Consider the following 21,497-nt stretch of genomic DNA (forward strand, 5'->3'; position numbering starts at 1 on the left):
CACATGTACAGGGGTCTTGGTGCAAGAGTGAGGCATTATGGGAAGTTTGTTTACAAAGCTCAGCATTTTTTTTTCCTTTAAGGCTTCTGATCATCTAAACATGCAAAATATACGGAGACTTAAGGGCACTATTGAGAAAACCGAAGGTATGCCTGTAGCAGATAGATACATATAGATGATCCGAAGTCTACAGGCTATAACTTTTTTAAAAACAAAAAATGTACTTACGCTTTCAGTTCGGCAAAGCGGACCAGGATTTTAGCATAGCTCTCGTTGTGACTGTGTTTTTCTGCAGAGAGGGCTCCAACAGCTTGACTGTAATCATCAATTAACTTATTGAGCAGTAGTGGGTCAATCTGAGGCAGGCCTGTATTCTCTAATTTTAGAAGATAATTTAGCCATTCTTCGGGAGTCTTTGTGGTAACCAAGTGTGTAAAAATGCCAGAGTGCTCTAAGAAATAAAATCATTTATTTATTTACATATGCTTGGTGTATATATATATATATATATATATATATCACTGGGGGGGGGGGGGGTGACAAAATATTAGGCACCCCTGATTGTATTCACTTAGCAGCCTGGTGCTGCTGTTAGCAAAAAAAAGCACTGGCCCAGAGTACATGCAGGCCAGCGATCCTCTTCAGTCTTCCTTATTGGAGCCAGCCGAGCATGCACAGTAGAGTAAAAAGCCACACTTTAACATAAGTCAGCTTTTTGACTCTACTGTGCATGCGTGGGCCCCAGGATTGCAGCAAAACAAGAAGAAGAGGAGGATCGCTTGCCTACATGTACCCCGGGCTGATGCAGTTTTCTGCTAATATGAGCACCAGCCCCGAGTATAAGGTAAGTGATCCTAATAACTGGGGGGTGCATAACATTTTGCCACTCCCAGTGATTCCACCTTTCCTTCTCCTTTAAATTCTATGACTCAGTAACAGAAGGCACTTTAACCTTTATTTAGACTTCTTAAGAACAGTTTTTTACGAGGCTTAGGAGAAAATTACACATTTGATTTATTTACCTCTTACATCTACATATTAAAATACAGAGGTGGTATCAGAGCCATTAGAACAGAAAGGAGTAATTGGTACTAGTGTGTACAACAGCAAAGCTTTTTTTTCAGGTACATTCCAAACTATATCTCACTGCTTTCCCAAAAAAAAACTCCCGGGTAAAAGGTAAGTGATTACAATCACTGGGGGGGCGGGGTTGTGCCTAACATCTGGCACCCCCCCAGTGATTTATACCTTTCCTTCTCTTTTAAGCTGTGCATTTGCAAGGTTTTCATGCACAAGCCAGCTGTTTCCAGTATTCTTTTGTAAAAACCAATAAAATAAAACTGACAAGTTGGCAATTTAAATATATACTATATGCCTGAATGTAAACAATCTGGAGAATGGAGCGCTAAACAGACATGGAAAAGTATAACTATCAGAGTTACATAGATTAACCCCTACCTGTAGTGTCAGCAGAAGACTTTGAAAATGTTAATTCATCAGTCCAGTTATCATCTGTTCCATACTTGGTCTTAAAACTTTTAACTCTATCCAAGATAGAGGCAATTTTCAGTTTCCGTTCACTTATATCTTCATCATCCATTATGATCACAAATCTAAAAGAATTAATATTAAACAACTGGTGATTAGATACAAACACCAAATAATAGAGCGCAACCAGGTCAAAAACCCTTAAAGTGTAGCCAAAGGCATTTTGAAAAGCAATTTTTAAGGCTACAAGTTTGTTATTTTTTATAACTTGTTTTTCATTCAAGACCATCTTTCTGTCTCTCATTCAAAGAATTGTCTGGTTGCTAGGGTAAACTGACTGGACCCTAGAAAAGCAGATAACAGCTGAAATTCCAAACTATAACTTCTGGATTAAAAAAAAAAGAAACAAGTAATTTTAAAAAACACAAAAAATAAAACACGAACAACAGAAAAATATCTAAGAATATTCCTTCCTGCATCAAACTAAAAAATAAATGTGAAGGGAAACCATCCCTTTGAGCACAGTCCTTCATGTTAAGTCAGCTGCAGCATCTGCTGGCTTGAAAGAGTATAAAAATGACAGCCTTCTCTCAGCCCATGTCAAAAAAAAAAAAAGCGAAGCTTTCAAAATCCATTCATACTGTGTAGGGCAGCTTATTCAAAAAAATTTCAACATGATCTCTTAAAGTATATAAGTGTATATAGGCTACTTGTTAATGAGACATTGTAAGCTCTACGGGGCAGGGACATCCTTCCCACGGTGTCTCATACCACATGGCACTTATATATATATATATATATATATAGAAAAAGGCAGAGGCACACACTTATAGGGATAACAACCTGGGTGCAAATCAGATAAACAATGTAAATGTGTAAAAAATGCTGATGCACACCAGGAAAATTTTATAAAAAAAAAGATACTTAGTTTATTTAGATCGTCGTTTCGGTCCTCACCCGGGACCTTTATCAAGATATGATATCATATCATAAGATATCATATCTTGATAAAGGTCCCGGTTGAGGACCGAAACGTCGATCTAAATAAACTAAGTATCTTTTTTTTGATAAAATTTTCCTGGGGTGCATCAGCATTTTTTACACATATATATATATATATATATATATATATATATATATATATATATATATATATATATATATAATTTTTTTTTTTTTTTTACTGTATTTATTTATTATATCACTTGTCCTCCCTGTGTGTAATTTTGTATTCTGTAAGATTGTACAGCACTGCGTACCCTTGTGGCGCTTTATAAATAAAGTTATACATACATACAATCTGCGCTGTACATCTCTATTCTGGGGACCTTCATTCGGTAAAAATAAATGTAATAAACTGTTTGACAGATAATGGAACAAGATGACATGAGCTAGGGGTGCACAGGTAAATTAAAATAACATATTCGAGTCTGAAAAAGAATAAATTCAGGGGCCATTTGCTGGTTTTGACACTTCAAGGTGACGAACTGCTCATAGCAAACACTGAAGCAGCCCAGACACCAGAATGCTTATTTATTTATTACTTAACCTGGATCTAGGTAACTTGCACAGATATTTTAGCTATGTAGCCAGACTGAATACACTGCTATGTCAATGTACTACATAAAATGATTCACGAGGTAATAGAAAACTGTATTTCAGGGATGTTAGAGCTGCGCCCCTGCATTCTGTCAACTCCCGGCACCGCTGCCTGACAGACTGTCGGCCCTACTGAAATTTATAGTTCAACAATAGTATAAGTGCCGCAGTTTAGACAGCTGTCTAGAAAAGCTAGCCGAAGAGGAATGACGTATAAGCTGTATATCGCATGAACTATGATCGTATTAAATACATTACGCACCTTCGCCTTGTAGCCTCTGTCCCGTAACTGTTGCTTCTCAATCACTCTGCTCAGCCGGGAGCTATTCGGGCATGCGATATTACTGTACGGGTTTACCTGCTCGATCTCTGTTCCAAAAGCCGCCCATCAACCCTCATACCACAATAGTTTCACGTTTGAAATTCGCCACATCCGCAATGCGCCTCAGTGATTGGACGTTCAAACGGAACAGGAAGTGATAAACTTCCCCGTCGAATTTAATAAATGTCTCAGCGCCATTTTTGTTCTGGGAACATATTTACGTATGATATTTGGGAGTATGATATAATGCTACGCGTATACCGGACATAGTTCTTGTTTAATTTTCTTTTCAATGAAGGGAAATAGCAGACGTCCGACTTTATACTTTGGAACGTTACAAAAATCGGGATTAGTGTTTGCTTTACTGCCCTAAATATACTTGAAAATACCTCATGACTTTATTATCCTTTGTTGCGGGGTGTGTGGTTATTTACTTGCTCAGCAAGCCTGTTTATAAAGTTAAGTAAATGTAACAAACACAGACTCGGTAGCGTATACGTGAGAATGACGCCTCTTTCACCACACGCCCTCTCGCATAGGGTAGGCGGGACGTGTTAGCCAATAGGCAACGAGCAAGCTCTCCCGAAGTAGTTACGCGGGAAAGGGATTCTGGTAAGGCGCAGTAGCAGCTACGAAGCATGTCGGACTGGGAGGAGGAGAGCGATAGTAGCTCTAACCAGGCTGCAGCTCGGTACAACACCCCTTGGGTGCCTCCATCTAAGCAGTATTCGAGGGAGGAGCCGCGCACAAAAACGCAGTCAGAATTCTGTGGGTGGCGTGAAGACAACGACGATGGTGGTGGGAGAAGCCGGTCTGAGCAGGGATCCTGGAGGGGTTTCTCACGGCCCCGAGGATTAGGACCCCCTGGAGCAAGTACACGAGAGTTCAGGAGGAGGGAGGGCGCTCGGGATCAGAGTTCCCCCCTGTGCTTCCATCTAGACAGCTCGGCCATTGGGCAAGTGATAGGTGAGGGCCAGATGAGATGCCTTATTTGTGCCAGTTTAGAAGATGTAACCTTTTCACTGTCACTATAAATGCGTAGGAGAGTGTAGGTCAGTATTTAGAAATTCTCCTGACCAACTGCACAGTTGTCTTTCAATGAGCATATGTCATGAGATCAATTAAAGCAACAGTTCAGTGTAAAAATGAAACTAAGTGAAAACATGGGCTGTGTAAAATAAAAAAATGTTTTCAAATGTAGTTAGCAAAAAATGTCATCTATAAAGAGTGGAGTGAACAGATGTCTAATGTAATAGCCAGAACACTACTTCTTAGTTCGTATTTCTCTAACCTGTACATCTCCTGCAGGCAACTTCGGAAAGCAAATCGATCCAAAGGGCTTTCCACTGACCAATCTATTGCCAGTGGAAAGCCTTTTCGTAGCGGTTAGTCGACCGCGATTTTCAAGTCATCTGGTGGGTCACTGACCCCTCTAGCCAAAAAACGTTTGCTCTTTGAGGCTACAATTTTATTTTTGTTACTTTTTATTCCTTATCTTTCTATTTATTTTTCAGTCTCATTCACACCACTGCCTGCTTACTAAGGTAAACAAGACCCTAGCAACCAGATAACTGCTGAAATTTCAAACTGCAATGCTCCTAAACAAATAGCTAAATAACCTGAAAAACTATAAAAATTAAAACCAATTGCAAATTGTCTCAGAATAGCAATGTCTACATTATATAAAAAGTTAATTTTAAGGTGAACAACCCCTTTTAAGGGAGACTCCACTAAAATGATGAAAAAAAAAAATGAAATTTTACATGATGGAAGCAAATTCACAATATACATTAAAATTATTTTTAATTTGTGTTTGTTTTTGCTGATTAAAACAGGTTCTCCAGCTATTTCCTCTGTAGGACCTGTTTAAATGTTGCTTGAAATTGCATAGTGTTTCATTTTGCAAAGTTTCTTTGTTTTTCTTTGCCTGGATGCAGTTCTGCTTCTAAGGAGTAGTAGTCATTTGGCAAGTAGAGGCTCCTTCCCAAACACACAAATCATAGTCTTGAGAGTGGCTTTGTTCTCCGATATCTGACTGTAAAGGTCCCCATACACGGGCCGACTATAGCTGCCGATATCGGTCCCTTGGACCAATTCGGCAGCTAATCGGCCCGTGTATGGGGAGAGCAGAGCGGCCTGGCCGACCGATATCTGGCCTGAAATTGGCCAGATCTCGATCGGCCAGGTTAGAAAATCCGGTCGGATCGGGGACCGCATCGGCTCGTTGATGCGGTCCCCGATCCGACTGCCCCATTGCCGCCCACATAATCCGATCGTTTGGCCCCAGGGCCAAACGATCGGATTATTTTTTTTTTTTACCTAAATGCTCCCCGATATCGCCCACCCGTAGGTGAGGATATCGGGGGAAGATCCGCTCGCTTGGCGACATCGCCAAGCGAGCGGATCTGCTCGTGTATGGCCACCTTTAAAGGCAGAGCTTGGAGCTGGTTAATGGTTGTAAATTCTTTGGTGTTGAATGCCTAATGAACATATGTGCTGGAAACTAATCTAGCCCAGGCTCATCACTGACACTGATCTGGCAGACATCATCGCTGAGCATCGCCAGTGTGCTGGAAGTCAATCTGGCTCCTTGAATGTTTGCTCCCGACGCTGCCTGGGAGACAGGTATGTGCATTTATGCTGTTACAGAGCAGCTGAAGATTGGTCCTGGACATTTGCATTTTCTAGTTATGTGGTTGGAAAAGGGGCCTTGAGCAAGCCTTCTCTTGTTCCAAAAAAAAAAGGATTGACTATTTAGTTCTCCTTATATTTATTCCATACATTACTTATTGTATAACTTATTTAAAGAGGTTTAGGGGCCTACTTATAAAGTTGAAAGAAGTTAAAACCTTTCTGAGTTTTTTTTCATGGGATGCAGATTTTGTCTAGCAATCAGTTTTGTTACCCAGGACTTCAGAATGAATTACAGACCTTATTTTTTTTTTTTTTTTTAATATTGTACGATATTTCACTATAATGGTAGTCTTGGAGACCCACTGTTAACCTCTGGGTCAGGATGCAACATTGGATACCTATGCTGTTAAGAATCCTAGCACTTTTATATACGGTAAGTATTACGCTGCTTTTAACACGTGCTGTGCTATCAGATGGCAAATTGTGCTCAATAAGTATTTAATAGGCCATTGCTGCCTCCTGGTGGATGTATACTGCAATATAAGAAAATTGATCATGTTTTACCCGTCACATTGTTTGTACTGAGACATATGACATACGGTACACTAGATGAAGCACATTCCAGATACTAGGTTATTTCATCAATAATTCATAAGTTGCATACGCTAGTTTTAAATTGTTTTGTTAAGGTTTTTTGGTTTCATATATTAATAGCAAAAAAGAACAATCACTTGGGGTATTTTAAAAGTACCTGGATATGAGGGCTTATTTATGAGCGTGAGTGCAGTGTGCAAAAAGCAATTTTGGGTGCAACATGCTATGTTTTTGTCCACAGTATATAATTTTTCCCCCGTAATTGTGGCCTTGAGGTGAGACTGTGCCTGCCACAACTGTATTCAATGTGGCAAATGAGTGGCAATGTTGAATGTACATCAAACGCATTTGCACTTAAAATCTGTAATTTTTAGAGGTCATAATTTCCAACACTTGGAACTAAAATTGCAACTGCACTCAGTTCTTTAGGAGCAAGTTATTTGCATTAATTGATACAGGCCACTACGGGGATCCTGGCTGTAGCTTTAGGGTTCCCCATCGTCAATAAACATACTGTGCGCAGATCACAAGAGGAGGTGGCACAGAGCCAGCAACACTAAGCACAAATATGGTGAGGTACTGTAATGTTGTAAATAAGTGACATTAATTCACACACCAACTGCAGCAAGCCTTACACAACTGCCCTCTGCTTTGTAAATAAGCCCTACTTTGCTATTTAATTATCTGGATTAAAAATAAGAAAAACAATATCTTCTTGTTGGTTAATTTGTATTTAGTTGTTTATATGTGGTAGTAGTCTTGTGTCATAGTTTACTTATTGTTTAGGGTGACTTGTCTCTTAACGTTAATGATATCTTGGAGGGCTACGTAGTTTGGCACCTATCTCTACCTTCTTGTTTTATACAGTTGAAAATGAGTGTCTGGCAAAAATGTCAGGAACCATACACAAAAGTTTTCGTTGCCCCAGTCTGCTGTGTGTCCGTGACCTTTTGTACAGAAGACATATTCACATATGTTTTTTGGTATTTGGGAAAACGCTTGAAACTCCTTGACACCCTGAGGACACTAAAAAAAAATACCATTTGGATAGTTAAAAAATAGTAAATTCAAAGACGTACTTGTATATATGTATAATTTTTATTGGTAAAGCACTACCTGTGCACACAGCACTGAACTTCTCCAAACTAAGCAGCCTGATGGCAACATGTGGCTGCATGGCACTTACCTTGGAACACAGGGAGTCTCCAAAAAAGCTGGTCATTATGAAATAGATGAGTCCCAGTCCAGATATACATCAACAAAGGCTTGACCTAGTAAATTCTACATTGCCTGGTAAATTTAAATGGGTGGTATTCTTAAAATATTCTTACTTTATATTACTTTTTTTTCAGGTTCTCTACTATTCATATATCGGTCTTTCATTCAAACCACAACCTGGTTTTTAAGGTCATTTGGATCCTAGCAACCAAATAGCTTCTGAAACTCAAAGCTGGAAAGCTGTCAAACAAAAACTTAAATAATTTGAAAAACTTCAAATAACACCAAATGAAGACCAATTGTAACTTTTCTCAGAATATTACTTTCTACTTAAAGTTAGCTCTATGGTGGACAACCCCTTAAAGATAATATGGTTCCCTTGGTTGGATGCTAACCCCCAGCTGTCTCTACCAGATTGATGCTCTTAATTATGCGGTCCCCTATGCATATGTAGCAGCTCTGTCACTAAATCATTTTCCTCTTTAACTGTCATCTGTCACAACCATTTAAACATGCCTTTTTAGCTAGTAAGTGATGGTTTGTTTGGAGTAAGGCTTTTTCCCCTTAGGGAAAACAACACCCTCTCCACACATTCTACTGAACCTATACTGGGGTATATAGTTCAACTGAAAAAAAAAAAAAACCTTGTGTCATTCTTAATAAACTAGTCGAATCAAAAATATATTTCTGTTGCCAAACAAGAAGTAAAGACCTTAAAAGAAAGTACCAATGAGACAGAGAGATAGCACACAACCCCTCCAAATGATAAGGAAGTTCAACCTTGCAATATAACAACTATCCAGGCCTAGGCAGACATTAGAAAAACTTTGAAATAGCATCCAATTTGTAGGCCTCTCACAACGAGCCAAGGACAGAAAGACTGAATCCTTAGTAGAGGAGTGGATTTGGTAGAAATACATTGATTCAAAGCTTCATAGTACAGCAAGCCCCTACCACCTGCATGCCACCAAGACCTATAATAACTTGTCTGCTAATTTTAAGGGCAGTATCATACTTAGTAAAATAAGGAACCCAATTTAACTACATCGAGGAAAGACTAAGAAACCTTCAAATACCTTATTCTATGGCCTTTCCAGCCTGTCTGAAGGTACTGAAGGATGATAGTCACCCTTCTTTTCCTCGCCAGAGCCCACTGTTATGGAGTTGATTCATATAGAAGTGATGTGATGTTTTGTGTGAGTTCCACTTTCTTGCCTGGATTGGGATATGAAGATCCTGCAGCTGGAGAATGGACTCTAAACAGTTAAGTGACTCCTCCTCCTGCTTGTGCTTCATACCCTGCCTACTTCCTGCTCTCCTCCGTTTTCTTATACTGTCCTCAGAAGAACTGCCACTGGTGGCTTGGGAGAAGTGGTTAGAATGCAATCCAAAAACCATGCCACCTAGGGGCCCAGGTTTTTTCTTTCTAGTACCCCTCCAGTCTACTCGGATCTACTACCTAACACCCCAGTTTTTTGTCCACTGCCTTCCCGCTCTACAGAGGTCTGCATGCAAAGAAAGCTCCTACCAGTCCCGGGGGGTTCTGGTTCATGATTACAGGGATCCAGAACTGGGCATGGAAAACTGAGGAGAGCACCAAGTAGGCAGGTGATGAAGCCCAGAGCAGGCAGTCCAGTTACTTAACTGGTTAGTGTCTGTTCTCCAGCTGCAGGATCTTCATCCCCCATGGAGCTTGTGTCCCAATGTAGGCACAGAGAAAAGCATTTAATGTTAAGGGCAAAAAGCCTTCTAGTTTCAGTTTATGGTGAAACGGATGATTTCTGCAAAGGTTTGGCATGAACCATTTCCCCTGCTAGTGGGCCTATTTCTTTCTGAAAATGAAAGCAAAATAACTGTGGGGGTGCAAAGTTGTAAGTTGCTTTGTTTAGCACTACTTTTCTTTAAAAACGCACTTGCCCCAGTTACGTTTTGCTAGTTGCTGCACAACCATATATTTTAGATCCCAAAAATATTCCGTAGATTCCCTGGGCAAGAGCACATACAGTATAGACAATATTTTCAGATTTCTGTAATGCACGTGCAGATATGTAGAAAAAGTGCAGGGGATACCTGCTAGTTGTTGTGTTTGTGGCTTGGGCATGTCTAAAAATGTAATGCTTAGAATATTGGATGCAAAATCTTAAAGGATATTTTTTTTCATTTCTCTAAAGACTTCTTTCCCAAAGAAGCCTTCTTGGTAACATGTTTTTATGGATTAGCAAGAAAGCTCTAAAAAAAAAAAAAGGTGCTTACTTTTATTTGGTTGGGAGCCATAATTCAGCTACCTATTGAATTAATTTGCTTATGTTTATTTGGTAGGGCGTGGAGGATCTAAAATAAGGGAGCTTGAAGAACTGTCTGGCTGCAGGATAAAGGTATGTGTTAATACAACATGCATGTTTAGCCAGTAAGGGGTATATTTATCATGCTGTGTAAAAAGTGGAGTGAAGCATTACTGGTGATGTTGCCCAGGACAACCAATCAGCAATATGGTTTCAAGTTAGAAAACCAAAGCTAAGCATCTGACTGGCTGCTATCACCGGTAATGTTTTACTCCACTTTTTGCACAGCATGATAAATATACCAATAGGAGTCGCCAGTGGAAAGAACTTTGCATCGATTCATTTTACAAAGTTGCGTGGAGTTGTATACAGGAGGAAACTACACGACTTCGGCATACCGAAGCAAAGGGCTTTCCACCAGCAACTCCTATTGTTGCGGCCAAATCAGACATTTACAGTGTTCAGCATGTAAGTGATGTCTGTGTCTGTCTGATTCTCTAGGCTGGACGTGAAGGGAACCCTTGAGCTTCCACCTGGTCAGAAGGTGGAATAACTTCTTTGTATTTGATATATTATTAAGGTACAGGGAAGACTGTATTTACACTCATCAGAAAAGTTGTAGATAGTGGTGACAGCTATTTTAAGTTTTTGGCGTAGATTTATTAACAAATAGATAATTTAAAGATATGGCTAAAAAGAAATAAGAAGGTTGATGGGTTAAACAGCTTAGTTACCATCAAGTAAAAGGTACTGTTTTATTATTATGGAGAAATAAGAACTGGAAATACTTGCTTACAGAATTAGTAAACCTTTTTTTTTTTTTCCCCGATCTCTAAAATGATGTTATACATGTCACAATAACATACATTTCTCCCTGCACTCATTCTCATACGGATTCTGTACCACAAGCAGCTCAACTTCAACTCTCTCTACTATTTCCTAGTCTAGTGTGAAGCTGCCCCCTGTTCTTTGCTGAGCTTTCCTTATCTGCAGACTGTAAAGATAGTTGAAGAGGTGCCTACTGCTCATACTCACTGCCTCTGATCAATGGAGGCTGAGCTTCAAGCTAGACTATGAAGTAGCAGAGAGCTGCAGTTGAGCTGCTTGTTATACAAAATCTGTATGAGTGAGATTTTGCAGGGAGAATTAAAATGGACTTTATGGTAAATTGGCTTCCCGTAAATCAGAGCTTCCTGGAAAACAGGTTTCTGAATAAGTGATCACATACTAGTACTTGTAATTCCAAGGATGTTTTGGTTTTTGATTTGGTTTTTAATTATTTTTATTTAGATTGAGAAATTGGATTATGATTCAGAGGTTAAAATCTACGGAAACAGTGAGCAGCAACAGAAAGCCAAAGAGTTAATTGATGATATTGTTGAACAATCTGAGAGAGGTATGGTGATGTTCTGGGTGTTTGTGTGTGCCTGATAAATATTACTTTATTTACAGTTTTAGCATATATTTGCATTTATTTTGTTGGTTAAAGGAGAATTTAATTTGGACAAAGATTATATTAGACTAGGGCTATATCAAAAAGTGGCCTTTAAAGGAGAAGGAAAGGCTAAGTCACTTGGGGGTGCCAAAATGTTAGGCACCCCCAAGTGACTTACATGACCTACCTTGTACCCCGGGCTGGTGCCCCCGTTAGGAGAAAACAGCACCAGCCCGGGGCACCTGTAGACACCGCTTCCTCCTTCCTTTGCGCGCTGCTGCCGAAATCCGTGGGCCGGCGCATGCGAGGAGGAAGCAGGTAGCGCCGGCAGCTGCCCCGGGCTGGGGGCAGCTGGGGGATGATGACGATCCTGTGGTGATCGAAACGCGTAGATGGTATGCTGAAATAAATCACTATATATATATATATATATATATATATATATATATATATATATATCGATGAAAAGGAAGCCGCTCTCACAGGACTTATGTACAAAAAACTTCTTATTTATTCAACTAGTGAACTGACGTTTCGGCTGAACCTCAGCCTTTCTCAAAGTTGCCAAACAAAGGGATTAAAGACCATAAATACCCCCAGTGGCGGGAAAATACAAGGACAAAACATGTAGATGTGACGTCACACTAACACATATCCCAAACTTTAAACATGTAAAAGAACAATCATGAAATAGCCTAGGCAGAACAGCCCTAGATACTATTAGTAAAAACACATAAGTACTGTATATTACAATAAAGACAAAAATAAAAATAAATCAAAAAGAGGAGAGCAGTAAAAAGGAGTGCCCCGGTAAAAGCCGGGTGTTACAGTTAGCGTCATGCTTTGGATACGAAGTGCACACTAGAGTATAACATTTAAAGTAGGAATATCAGGAAATGGAAAATGTACATACAAGTGCACAAACGAAATGACACAATGATGATAGCATATTTACTGTTGGTATAGGCTGCTCCGGGGAAGCATATGTAGAGCTTTTGGCTGACACAGCAGCCTTTCTCAAAGTGAAAGGCTTTGAGAAAGGCTGCTGTGTCAGCCGAAACGTTAGTCACTTGTAAATAAAAGTTTTTTATTTTCATAAGCCCTGTGAGTGCGGGATATTTTCTCAGATCCTTTATGCTTTTGACATTCTGCACCCAGGCATCTGTGACCCATCAGAGAGACGTGAGTGCCTGATTGTTGAAGGGTGTGCTGGCCACAGATGATTATTTTCTATACACACATAATTTTGGCTAGCACCCCGCGGAATATTGAGCCTTGGAGTGCGGACACCATTTGGATTGATTATATATATATATATATATATATATATATATATGCAGTCATACTTTACCAGTTTTTTATATTTTAGAAATTTAAACAGCCATAGTATAAAAAAATTGTCACTGCTCTTATGAAACATTTTATACTTCTAGGTCCTGGTTTCAAGGGTTTTCGGTCTTCTGGTTCTGCAGATAAGAGTGCTGATGCGAGTTTTCAGGTGAAACCATCCATTAACTGGGCATCTCTTCGTGAAAATAAATCAAAATATGAAGCCATGAAGTGGGCAGGTTGGTATTTTTGAGATAACTTGTCGATTTTGTAGATATACTTGTTCATTCCCACTTAGTTTTGCTAAGGAAGATGGAAGGATCTCAGTGGAGTAAAAATGTTAGCTATGTTTGGGCGTTAACCTACAGTGGATATAAAAAGTCTACACACCCCTGGTAAAATGTCGGGTTCCTGTGCTGTACAATAATGAGACAAAGATAAATCATTTCAGAAGTTTTTCCACCTTTAATGTGACCTATAAACTGTACCACTCAATTGAAAAACAAACTGAAATCTTTTAGGTGGAGGGAAGAAAAACAAAAAAACTTAAATAATGTGGTTGCATAAGTGTGCACACCCTTAAACCCTTAACTAGTTGCATCCCACAGCAAAAGCCATGGTCCACAGAAAGCTTCCAAAGCATCAGAGGGATCTCATCGTTAAAAGATATCAGTCAGGAGAAGAAAAACATCCAAGCCAGGCTACATTTTGCAAAAACACATCTGAAGTCTCCCAAAAGCATGTGGGAAAAGTTATGAAAAGTCTGATGAAACCAAGGTTGAAGTTTTTGGCCATAATTCCCAAAAAAATATGTTTGGCGCAAAAACACAATACTGCACATTACCAAAAGAACACCATACCCACAGTGAAGCATGGTGGTGGCAGCATCATGCTTTGGGGCTGTTTTTCTTCAGCTGGAACTGGGGCCTTAGTTAAGATAGAGTTAATAGAATTATGAACAGTTCCAAATACCAGTCAATATTGGCACAAAACCTTCAGGCTTCTGCTAGAAAGCTGAATATGAGGAGGAACTTCATCTTTCAGCATGACAACGACCCAAAGCATACATCCAAATCAACAAAGGCATGGCTTCACCGGAAGAAGATTAAAGTTTTGGAATGGCCCAGCCAGAGCCCAGACCGGAATCCGATTGAAAATCGGTGGGGTGATCTGAAGAGGGCTGTGCCCAGGAGATGCCCTCGCAATCTGACAGATTTGGATTGTTTTCTGCAAAGAAGAGTGGGCATATCTTGCAGTCAAAATGTGCCATGCTGATAGACTCATACCCAAAAAGACTGAGTGCTGTAATAAAATCAAAAGGTGCTTCAACAAATTATTAGTTTAAGGGTGTGCACAGTTATGCAACCGCATTATTGTAGTTTTTCTCTGTTTTGTCTGTGGGACACAGGGACCATGGGGTATAGCTTCCACCACTAGGAGGCAGGACACTGTAAGGAAAACTCCTCCCTCCTATGCTATACCCCTCTGCCTAGCTGCCTGAGGCTCAGTTTTTTCAGTGTCCTCAAGGAGACAGGATCATCTCTCACATGATGTGACATAATCTTCAGCTAGTATATACTGGCACCAGGGGTTGACCCAAGGCACTTACAGCAAGTGACTTTCTTGTGGCTTCCCCCTACGTGGGATTTGCGTTGCAGGGGCTAGTAAGTCTCTTGGAGCAAGCCACACAGTTCTGTACCTTACCTTAGGGAATAGGTGACTGTCCTGCACACGCGCGCTGCCTGCTGGGATATAGCAGACCTGTCAGCGCTTCCAAGGGTGAGTTACACCTAATGCCCCTCACTCCCTATCAGCCCTGCCTCCCATCCAGCTTACCGGTAGCACAGAGCTTACTCTGGGCTCATCCGCGCTAAGGCGCGCACTCACAGGGGGCGGGTCCTCCATTCCGCACTTCCGCCTTCTCCCACACTTCCGTTTCCGCCTACTGCTTCGCGCCAAGTGGCGCACACAGTTAGAAACTGCGCACACCACGGAACTGCGCACAGACCCAGGATCGCCATTACTACAGGCGCCCAGGGCCAGAACGCACACGGGGAGAAGCGGTTCTCACAGGGACCTTGCCACAGCCAAGCGGAACCCACTGGGAGGCAGGAGCTGGTAATTGCAGCAGTTGCTGCATGGGATAGAGAAGTGTTTGGGGAGTTATTACTACATTTTGTGCATACTGTAAACTACATATTGTCTACATATATATATATATATACAATGTCTGAGGGTAACTCAGAAGGTCCATTTTCCAGGGCTACCCAGTCCAAGGTCAAATATTTAGCCTGCGCTAAATGCCGTAAACGCCTACCATCAGGCCGCAAAGAGCCTTTATGCTGCTCTTGCACTAATCAGTCTGCTGAGACACCTACCCAGGCACAGGAAACTGCTGCCACTACGGTAAACGCACAACAGGGTGATGTACCCCCTATGGCTACTGATGCCCTCATTCAGCCACCCACGCCCAATCAGGACCCTCCTGCATGGGCCCTGCAATTATCTACCGGCATACCTAAACTAGCGGCATGCCTAGACAAATTGCTAGACAAACTAGACCAGGGTCCAGGGGACCCCCGTACAAAAAACACTAAAAGACCCGCTCCCCTCCTAGTAGAGGAGGATAGCGACGGAGAGTCACCATCAGTTCCTAATACATGGGAAGAGCATTCCCTGAGCGAAGGGGGAATCTCCTCCGACCAGGCAGAGGGAGGGGATGATCTTAACAAACCATCCTCTGAGGCCCTTGATAATCTAATTTCTGCCGTATTTCGTTGTCTTGATGTTAAGGAACAGGAATCCTCCTCCGATTCCTCAAGTTCCCTTTTCAAAAGGCAAAAGAAATCTACTCTTGTCTTTCCATCTCATCAACAATTAGATTCCCTTATTCAGTCCGAATGGGAACATCCCGAAAGGAAGTTTCAGGCCAACCGCCGTTTCCAACGGCTGTACCCCTTTTCACAGGACATGCTCGACAAGTGGTCTTCACCACCATCTGTCGATGCCCCAGTATCTCGCCTATCAAAACACACAGCCCTACCAGTCCCTGATGCCTCGTCCTTTAAGGACTCAATGGATAAGAAAATGGAGGGTTTTCTCAGAGCCATTTTTACTGCATCAGGCGAAGCCTTACGGCCAGTTTTAGCATCGGCCTGGGTTAGTAGGGCCTCCCAATCATGGTCCTCTTCCCTCATAGAAGGAATTAACTCTGGCATGCATAGGCAAGATCTCCTCAACATTGCCTTGCAACTCAAGGAGGCCAACGACTATATTTGCGAAGCTTCCCTGGATGCGACACAGGTAATCAGCCGGGCGTCGGCACTCTCGGTGGCAGCACGCCGTACTCTCTGGCTCAAACTTTGGTCGGCGGACCTATCCTCAAAAAAGTCGCTTACTACCATTCCCTTTAAGGGAAAACTTCTCTTTGGCCCTGAACTAGATAAAATTATCAGTCAGGCCACGGGCGGCAAAAGCACACTCCTTCCCCAACCTCGGGCACGTACATCTTTTCGCCGGGGCCGCTTTTTTCGTCCCTCCAAAACATCAAAGGCCCCCACTTCCAGCAGAGATTTCTCTCCGCAGAACTCAGGTCCCAAGTACCGCTATCAGAATCGCCCCAAACCCAACTGGCAAAACCGGCGCACCCAATCCAAGCCATCCGACAAAACCACATCCACATGACTACATCCTGCAGCCAAGATCCACCCATCCAGTGGGCGGACGACTGCGTTTCTTCAGAGAGGCCTGGTCCCAACTCACACAGGACCCTTGGATACACGAAATTGTGTCCTCAGGCTATCACCTAGAGTTCGAGACCTTTCCCCCGCCGCGATTCTTCATGTCTCGAATTCCACAAGAGAAGTACAAACAAAACGCTTTTCTCGCTCTCGTGGAACACATGCTCTCCGACCAGGTCATCGCGCCGGTCCCTCCTGGAGAAAAATTCAGAGGATTTTACTCCAATCTCTTTATTGTCCCCAAAAAGGACGGGTCCTTCCGTCCAGTGTTAGACCTGAAGCAACTCAATACCTTCATTCGCTTCACTCGGTTCAAGATGGAGTCACTACGGTCAGTCATTGCGGCCATGAACCCCCAGGAATTCATGACAGCAATAGATATCAAAGATGCCTACTTACACATTCCCATCTTCCGAAGGAGGGTTCACCGCATCAGAAGTTCTTGAGGTTTGCCTTCAAAGGGCACCATTACCAATTCCAGGCCCTTCCCTTTGGCCTGACAACTGCCCCACGGATCTTCACCAAAGTGATGGCAGTGGTCACAGCGGCCCTACGAAAACAGGCCCTATCCATAACACCTTATCTGGACGACATCCTTATCAAGGCTCCCTCATACGCGGCGGCACAACTCAGCCGAGACACGGTGCTCCGGTCGCTCTCCGACCTCGGCTGGACCATAAACTATTCCAAGTCCACCCTTACTCCCACTCAGAGAATCACATTCTTGGGACTAATCTTCGATACAAGAAGCCAACGAGTGTTCCTCCCCCGAGACAAGATCGCCAAGATCCAGTCACTGGTGAGACATATCCTGACCACACCTCTACCGTCAGTCAGGTTGGCCATGAGGACCCTAGGGTCAATGGTCGCCTCCATAGAGGCAGTTCCGTTCTCGCAGTTCCACCTCAGAGAGCTCCAGTGGAATATCTTGGATCAGTGGACACGCAAGTCACTGACACAACCAATCCTCTTGCGCCCCAGAACCAAGTCATCACTTCGCTGGTGGCTCCACCAGGAGCACCTTTCAGTAGGCAAGTCCCTGAGGGACCCCCAATGGCTAGTACTGACCACAGATGCCAGCCTCCAAGGATGGGGGGCGGTCTTCCAAGCCCAAACGGCTCAGGGACTCTGGTCTCCCCCGGAGACACAACTACCAATAAACATTCTAGAGCTTCGGGCAGCTCGCCGGGCACTCCTTCACTGGCAGAATCAGCTCGCAGGACTGGCAATCCGGATACAGTCCGACAACGCCACCACGGTAGCTTACCTGAACCATCAGGGAGGCACCAGAAGCCGAGCAGCACTCAAGGAAGTGAGCCTCATTCTGTCCTGGGCCGAAGCCCACGACGTCACGCTATCTGCAGTATACATCCCAGGACTGGAAAACTGGCAGGCCGATTACCTCAGTCGCCAGACACTCGACCCAGGAGAATGGTCCCTAAAACAATCGGTCTTTCAGACCATCACACGAATGTGGGGACATCCACACGTGGACCTCATGGCGTCCAGGCACAACCGCCAGGTCGAAGCCTTTATGGCGCGCTGCAGGGATCCACTGGCCATGGCAGCAGATGCCATGACAACACCTTGGGACTTCCCTCTCTCCTACGTGTTTCCCCCTCTTCCACTACTGCCCAGGGTCATCAAAAAGATCAAGAGGGAACACTGCAAAGTGATCCTCATAGCTCCACACTGGCCCAGAAGGGCTTGGTTCTCGGAACTCGTCAACCTCAGCAGGGCAGATCCCTGGTCCCTGCCACTGTCGCAGGATCTTCTCTCCCAGGGACCCATATTCCATCCCAATCCGGGAGTACTACATTTGACGGCATGGCTACTGAGTCCATAGTCCTTCGCCGTAAGGGATTCTCCACAGGAGTTATACGCACCATGATTGCAGCACGGAAACCGGCTTCCGCACAGAACTACCATAGGGTCTGGAAGCGCTACAAGGAGTGGTGCGATCAGGCGCACCTCCCTTGGGATCAGTTCTCCCCGATATACTTACTTGAATTTCTCCAAGCCGGTCTCACTAAGGGCCTTTCGCTTGCCTCACTTAAGTCCCAAATCTCAGCACTCTCTGTGCTCTTTCAGACAAAGATAGCAGAACTTGGTGACGTGCGTACCTTTCTCCAAGGGGTGGCACACCTCGTGCCTCCATACAGGGCACCGATCCCAACCTGGGATCTCAACCTAGTCCTACGCGCATTACAAGAGGCACCATTCGAGCCAATGAACACCATTCCTCTGTTATGGCTGACATGGAAGACTACCTTTCTTGTGGCCATCGCTTCGGCAAGACGGGTATCTGAAATCAGTGCCCTGTCTTGCCAACATCCTTACCTGATCTTCCACAATGACAGGGCGGTTCTCCGTACCGTTCCGTCCTTTCTTCCCAAGGTGGTGACCGATTTCCACCTGAATCAGGAGATTACGCTCCCGACGTTCTGCCCACACCCTAAGAACCCTAAGGAGATGGCCCTCCACTCCTTAGATCCAGTCAGAGCACTAAAAAACTACCTGGCACGCACAAAAGAGCTACGCACAACGCACTCACTCTTCGTTCTTCCAACTGGACCTCACAAAGGCTCCCCTGCACCCAAGGTCACAATATCCAGATGGATAAAAGAGACCATTCGCAGGGCATACATAGCCAGAGGAAGAACATCTCCAGTACAAGTGCGTGCGCATTCTACCAGAGCGGTCAGCACTTCCTGGGCCTTCAGGAACCGTGCCTCCGCAGAACAGCTATGCAAGGCCGCTACTTGGTCATCCATCCACTCGTTCACCAAATTTTACAAATTTGAGGTCTTTGCGACAGAGAGCGCACAGTTTGGAAGGAGGGTTCTGCAGGCTGTAATTGATCATATCTAAGCCTCGCTTCCTCCCTCCCTAATTCTAAAGGGGACAGCTTTGGTATGTCCCCATGGTCCCTGTGTCCCACAGACAAAACAGAGAAAAAGGGATTTTGTAAAACTTACCGTAAAATCCTTTTCTCTCTGAAGTCTGTGGGACACAGGGCCTCCCTCCCTGGAAGCGAACTTCGGAGTTCCTGATTACATTGTTGTACATAATTATTTCAGTTAAGTTTTCACTGTTACCTTTCGTTGCTATACAAAACTGAGCCTCAGGCAGCTAGGCAGAGGGGTATAGCATAGGAGGGAGGAGTTTTCCTTACAGTGTCCTGCCTCCTAGTGGTGGAAGCTATACCCCATGGTCCCTGTGTCCCACAGACTTCAGAGAGAAAAGGATTTTACGGTAAGTTTTACAAAATCCCTTTTTTGTTTTTCTTCCCTCCACCTAAAAGATTTCAGTTTGTTTTTCAATTGAGTGGTACAGTTTAAAGGTCACATTAAAGGTGGAAAAAGTTCTGAAATAATTTTATTTTTGTACAGCACAGGAACCTGACATTTTATTAGGGGTGTGTAGACTTTTTATATCCACTAACACATTAGGTGCACCCTCTACAAGCTAAATGCCTGTTTTCATTTGTGATAAATAACCGAGGACATATGACAGCAGTTGGCTCATCTCTTCATCATTTATTTTGTGTGTGTAAATAAGTATAAACAGCTTTTTGTTGCGCCTCCCACTTTTATTAACTTTAGTCAGGTGATCTCTGAGCAACAAACTCAGTGGTTGGTAGTTCAAGTAACAGTTGCAGTGAGGCACATGGGGCTGTGAATTGGCATTTCTCGTGCCTGCACACAGGCCAAAGTTTCAGTGCAGAGACAGATAGTAGCGGGTTGGCTTTTCTTCCAGTCCTATGTGCTATTTGCCTAAAACTTTGAATCACTCACTGGGGGCATGAGTAAGTTACCTTGATAGTGTGCATGTTTTGGTTGGTGCAACATTGTCCAGTAAGAATTTTCTGAACATACTGCATTGCTGGATGGCAGCACCGGTCAGCACAAGTCAAAAACTTGCTACCCAACATCACAGAGCATTTGGTACAGTACCTACTATTCAGAATGCTCAGGACCTGGGGCTTTCCGGGTAATAGTGCTTTCTGTAATTTGGGTCTCCATACCTTAAGTCTACAAAAAATAATTTAAACATTAAATTAACACAGGATTGTTTTGCCTGTGATAATAATTGTCTTATTATTGGCTGATTTATCAACATTTGAATTTAGATTTTTTGCAGCGAATAAATTTTTTTTTTAACTAAACTCATGAATTTTAATTATGACTTTCTAAACTCAAATGTTTGATAATTATAAAGCAAAAAATAATTGAAAAACTTGAATGTAAAATTTTAGCATCTAAAAGCTTTTCAATATATGGTCAGTGGGAATTGTTACATTTTTGGCAGATTATTAATTATTTTCAATTTGATTTTTATTTTTTTAGAGATTGTAGACCCCCTGAAAATGATGAGTAGTATACAAAAGATGCATTATGTTTGTTTTTTTCAGTTCTATTCAATGAAGTTTTTTAGATTCAAATATTTTAAACAATAAGCAAACATTCGAGTCTATTCAAATTAAAAGAATTTTGATAATTAAGCCCCAAAATGTCAAGTACAAGTATAGGTATGGGATCCATTACAAGGAAACCCGTTATACAGAAAGCTCCAAATGACGGGAGTCCCCCATAGACTCATTTTAATCAGATCAAATGATTTCCTTTTTGTCTATGATATGAAAACAGTACTTTTAGGACACATCTACCATCAATTTGTAACATAGCACTGACCAGAGAGAATCATTGGTGATCTTCAACAAAAAGGGACAATATTGAGCTTATTTATGCTTGTGAATTGGAATTTTTTTTTTTTTTTACTATTTTGAATAAACTTGCATTTTAAAAACAATTGGAATATTTGCCTATTTATTACATAGTTACATATATAAGTTG

General features: G+C 42.5%; 2 protein-coding genes across 3 annotated transcripts in view; one reads left to right on the forward strand and one right to left on the reverse strand.

Moving 5' to 3' along the window:
* Positions 1–3,565, reverse strand: part of ttk (TTK protein kinase) — a 28,346-nt gene extending 24,781 nt beyond the window's left edge. Inside the window, 3 exon segments of one of the 2 annotated variants that reach the window (NM_001079131.1) lie at positions 229–451; positions 1,459–1,613; positions 3,350–3,496. In NM_001079131.1, coding sequence (NP_001072599.1) covers positions 229–451; positions 1,459–1,600 — 365 coding nt within the window. In that variant the 5' untranslated portion in view covers positions 1,601–1,613; positions 3,350–3,496. 2 annotated transcript variants of the gene reach the window in all.
* A 448-nt stretch (positions 3,566–4,013) lies between these two features.
* ddx43 (DEAD-box helicase 43) overlaps positions 4,014–21,497 on the forward strand; it is a 43,747-nt gene continuing 26,263 nt past the window's right edge. The window contains 4 exon segments of the mRNA NM_001079005.1: positions 4,014–4,375; positions 10,175–10,230; positions 11,428–11,533; positions 13,006–13,140. Coding sequence (NP_001072473.1) covers positions 4,048–4,375; positions 10,175–10,230; positions 11,428–11,533; positions 13,006–13,140 — 625 coding nt within the window. The 5' untranslated portion in view covers positions 4,014–4,047.

The sequence above is a fragment of the Xenopus tropicalis genome, chromosome 5, assembly GCF_000004195.4.
Source record: "Xenopus tropicalis strain Nigerian chromosome 5, UCB_Xtro_10.0, whole genome shotgun sequence".
NCBI lineage: Eukaryota > Metazoa > Chordata > Amphibia > Anura > Pipidae > Xenopus > Xenopus tropicalis.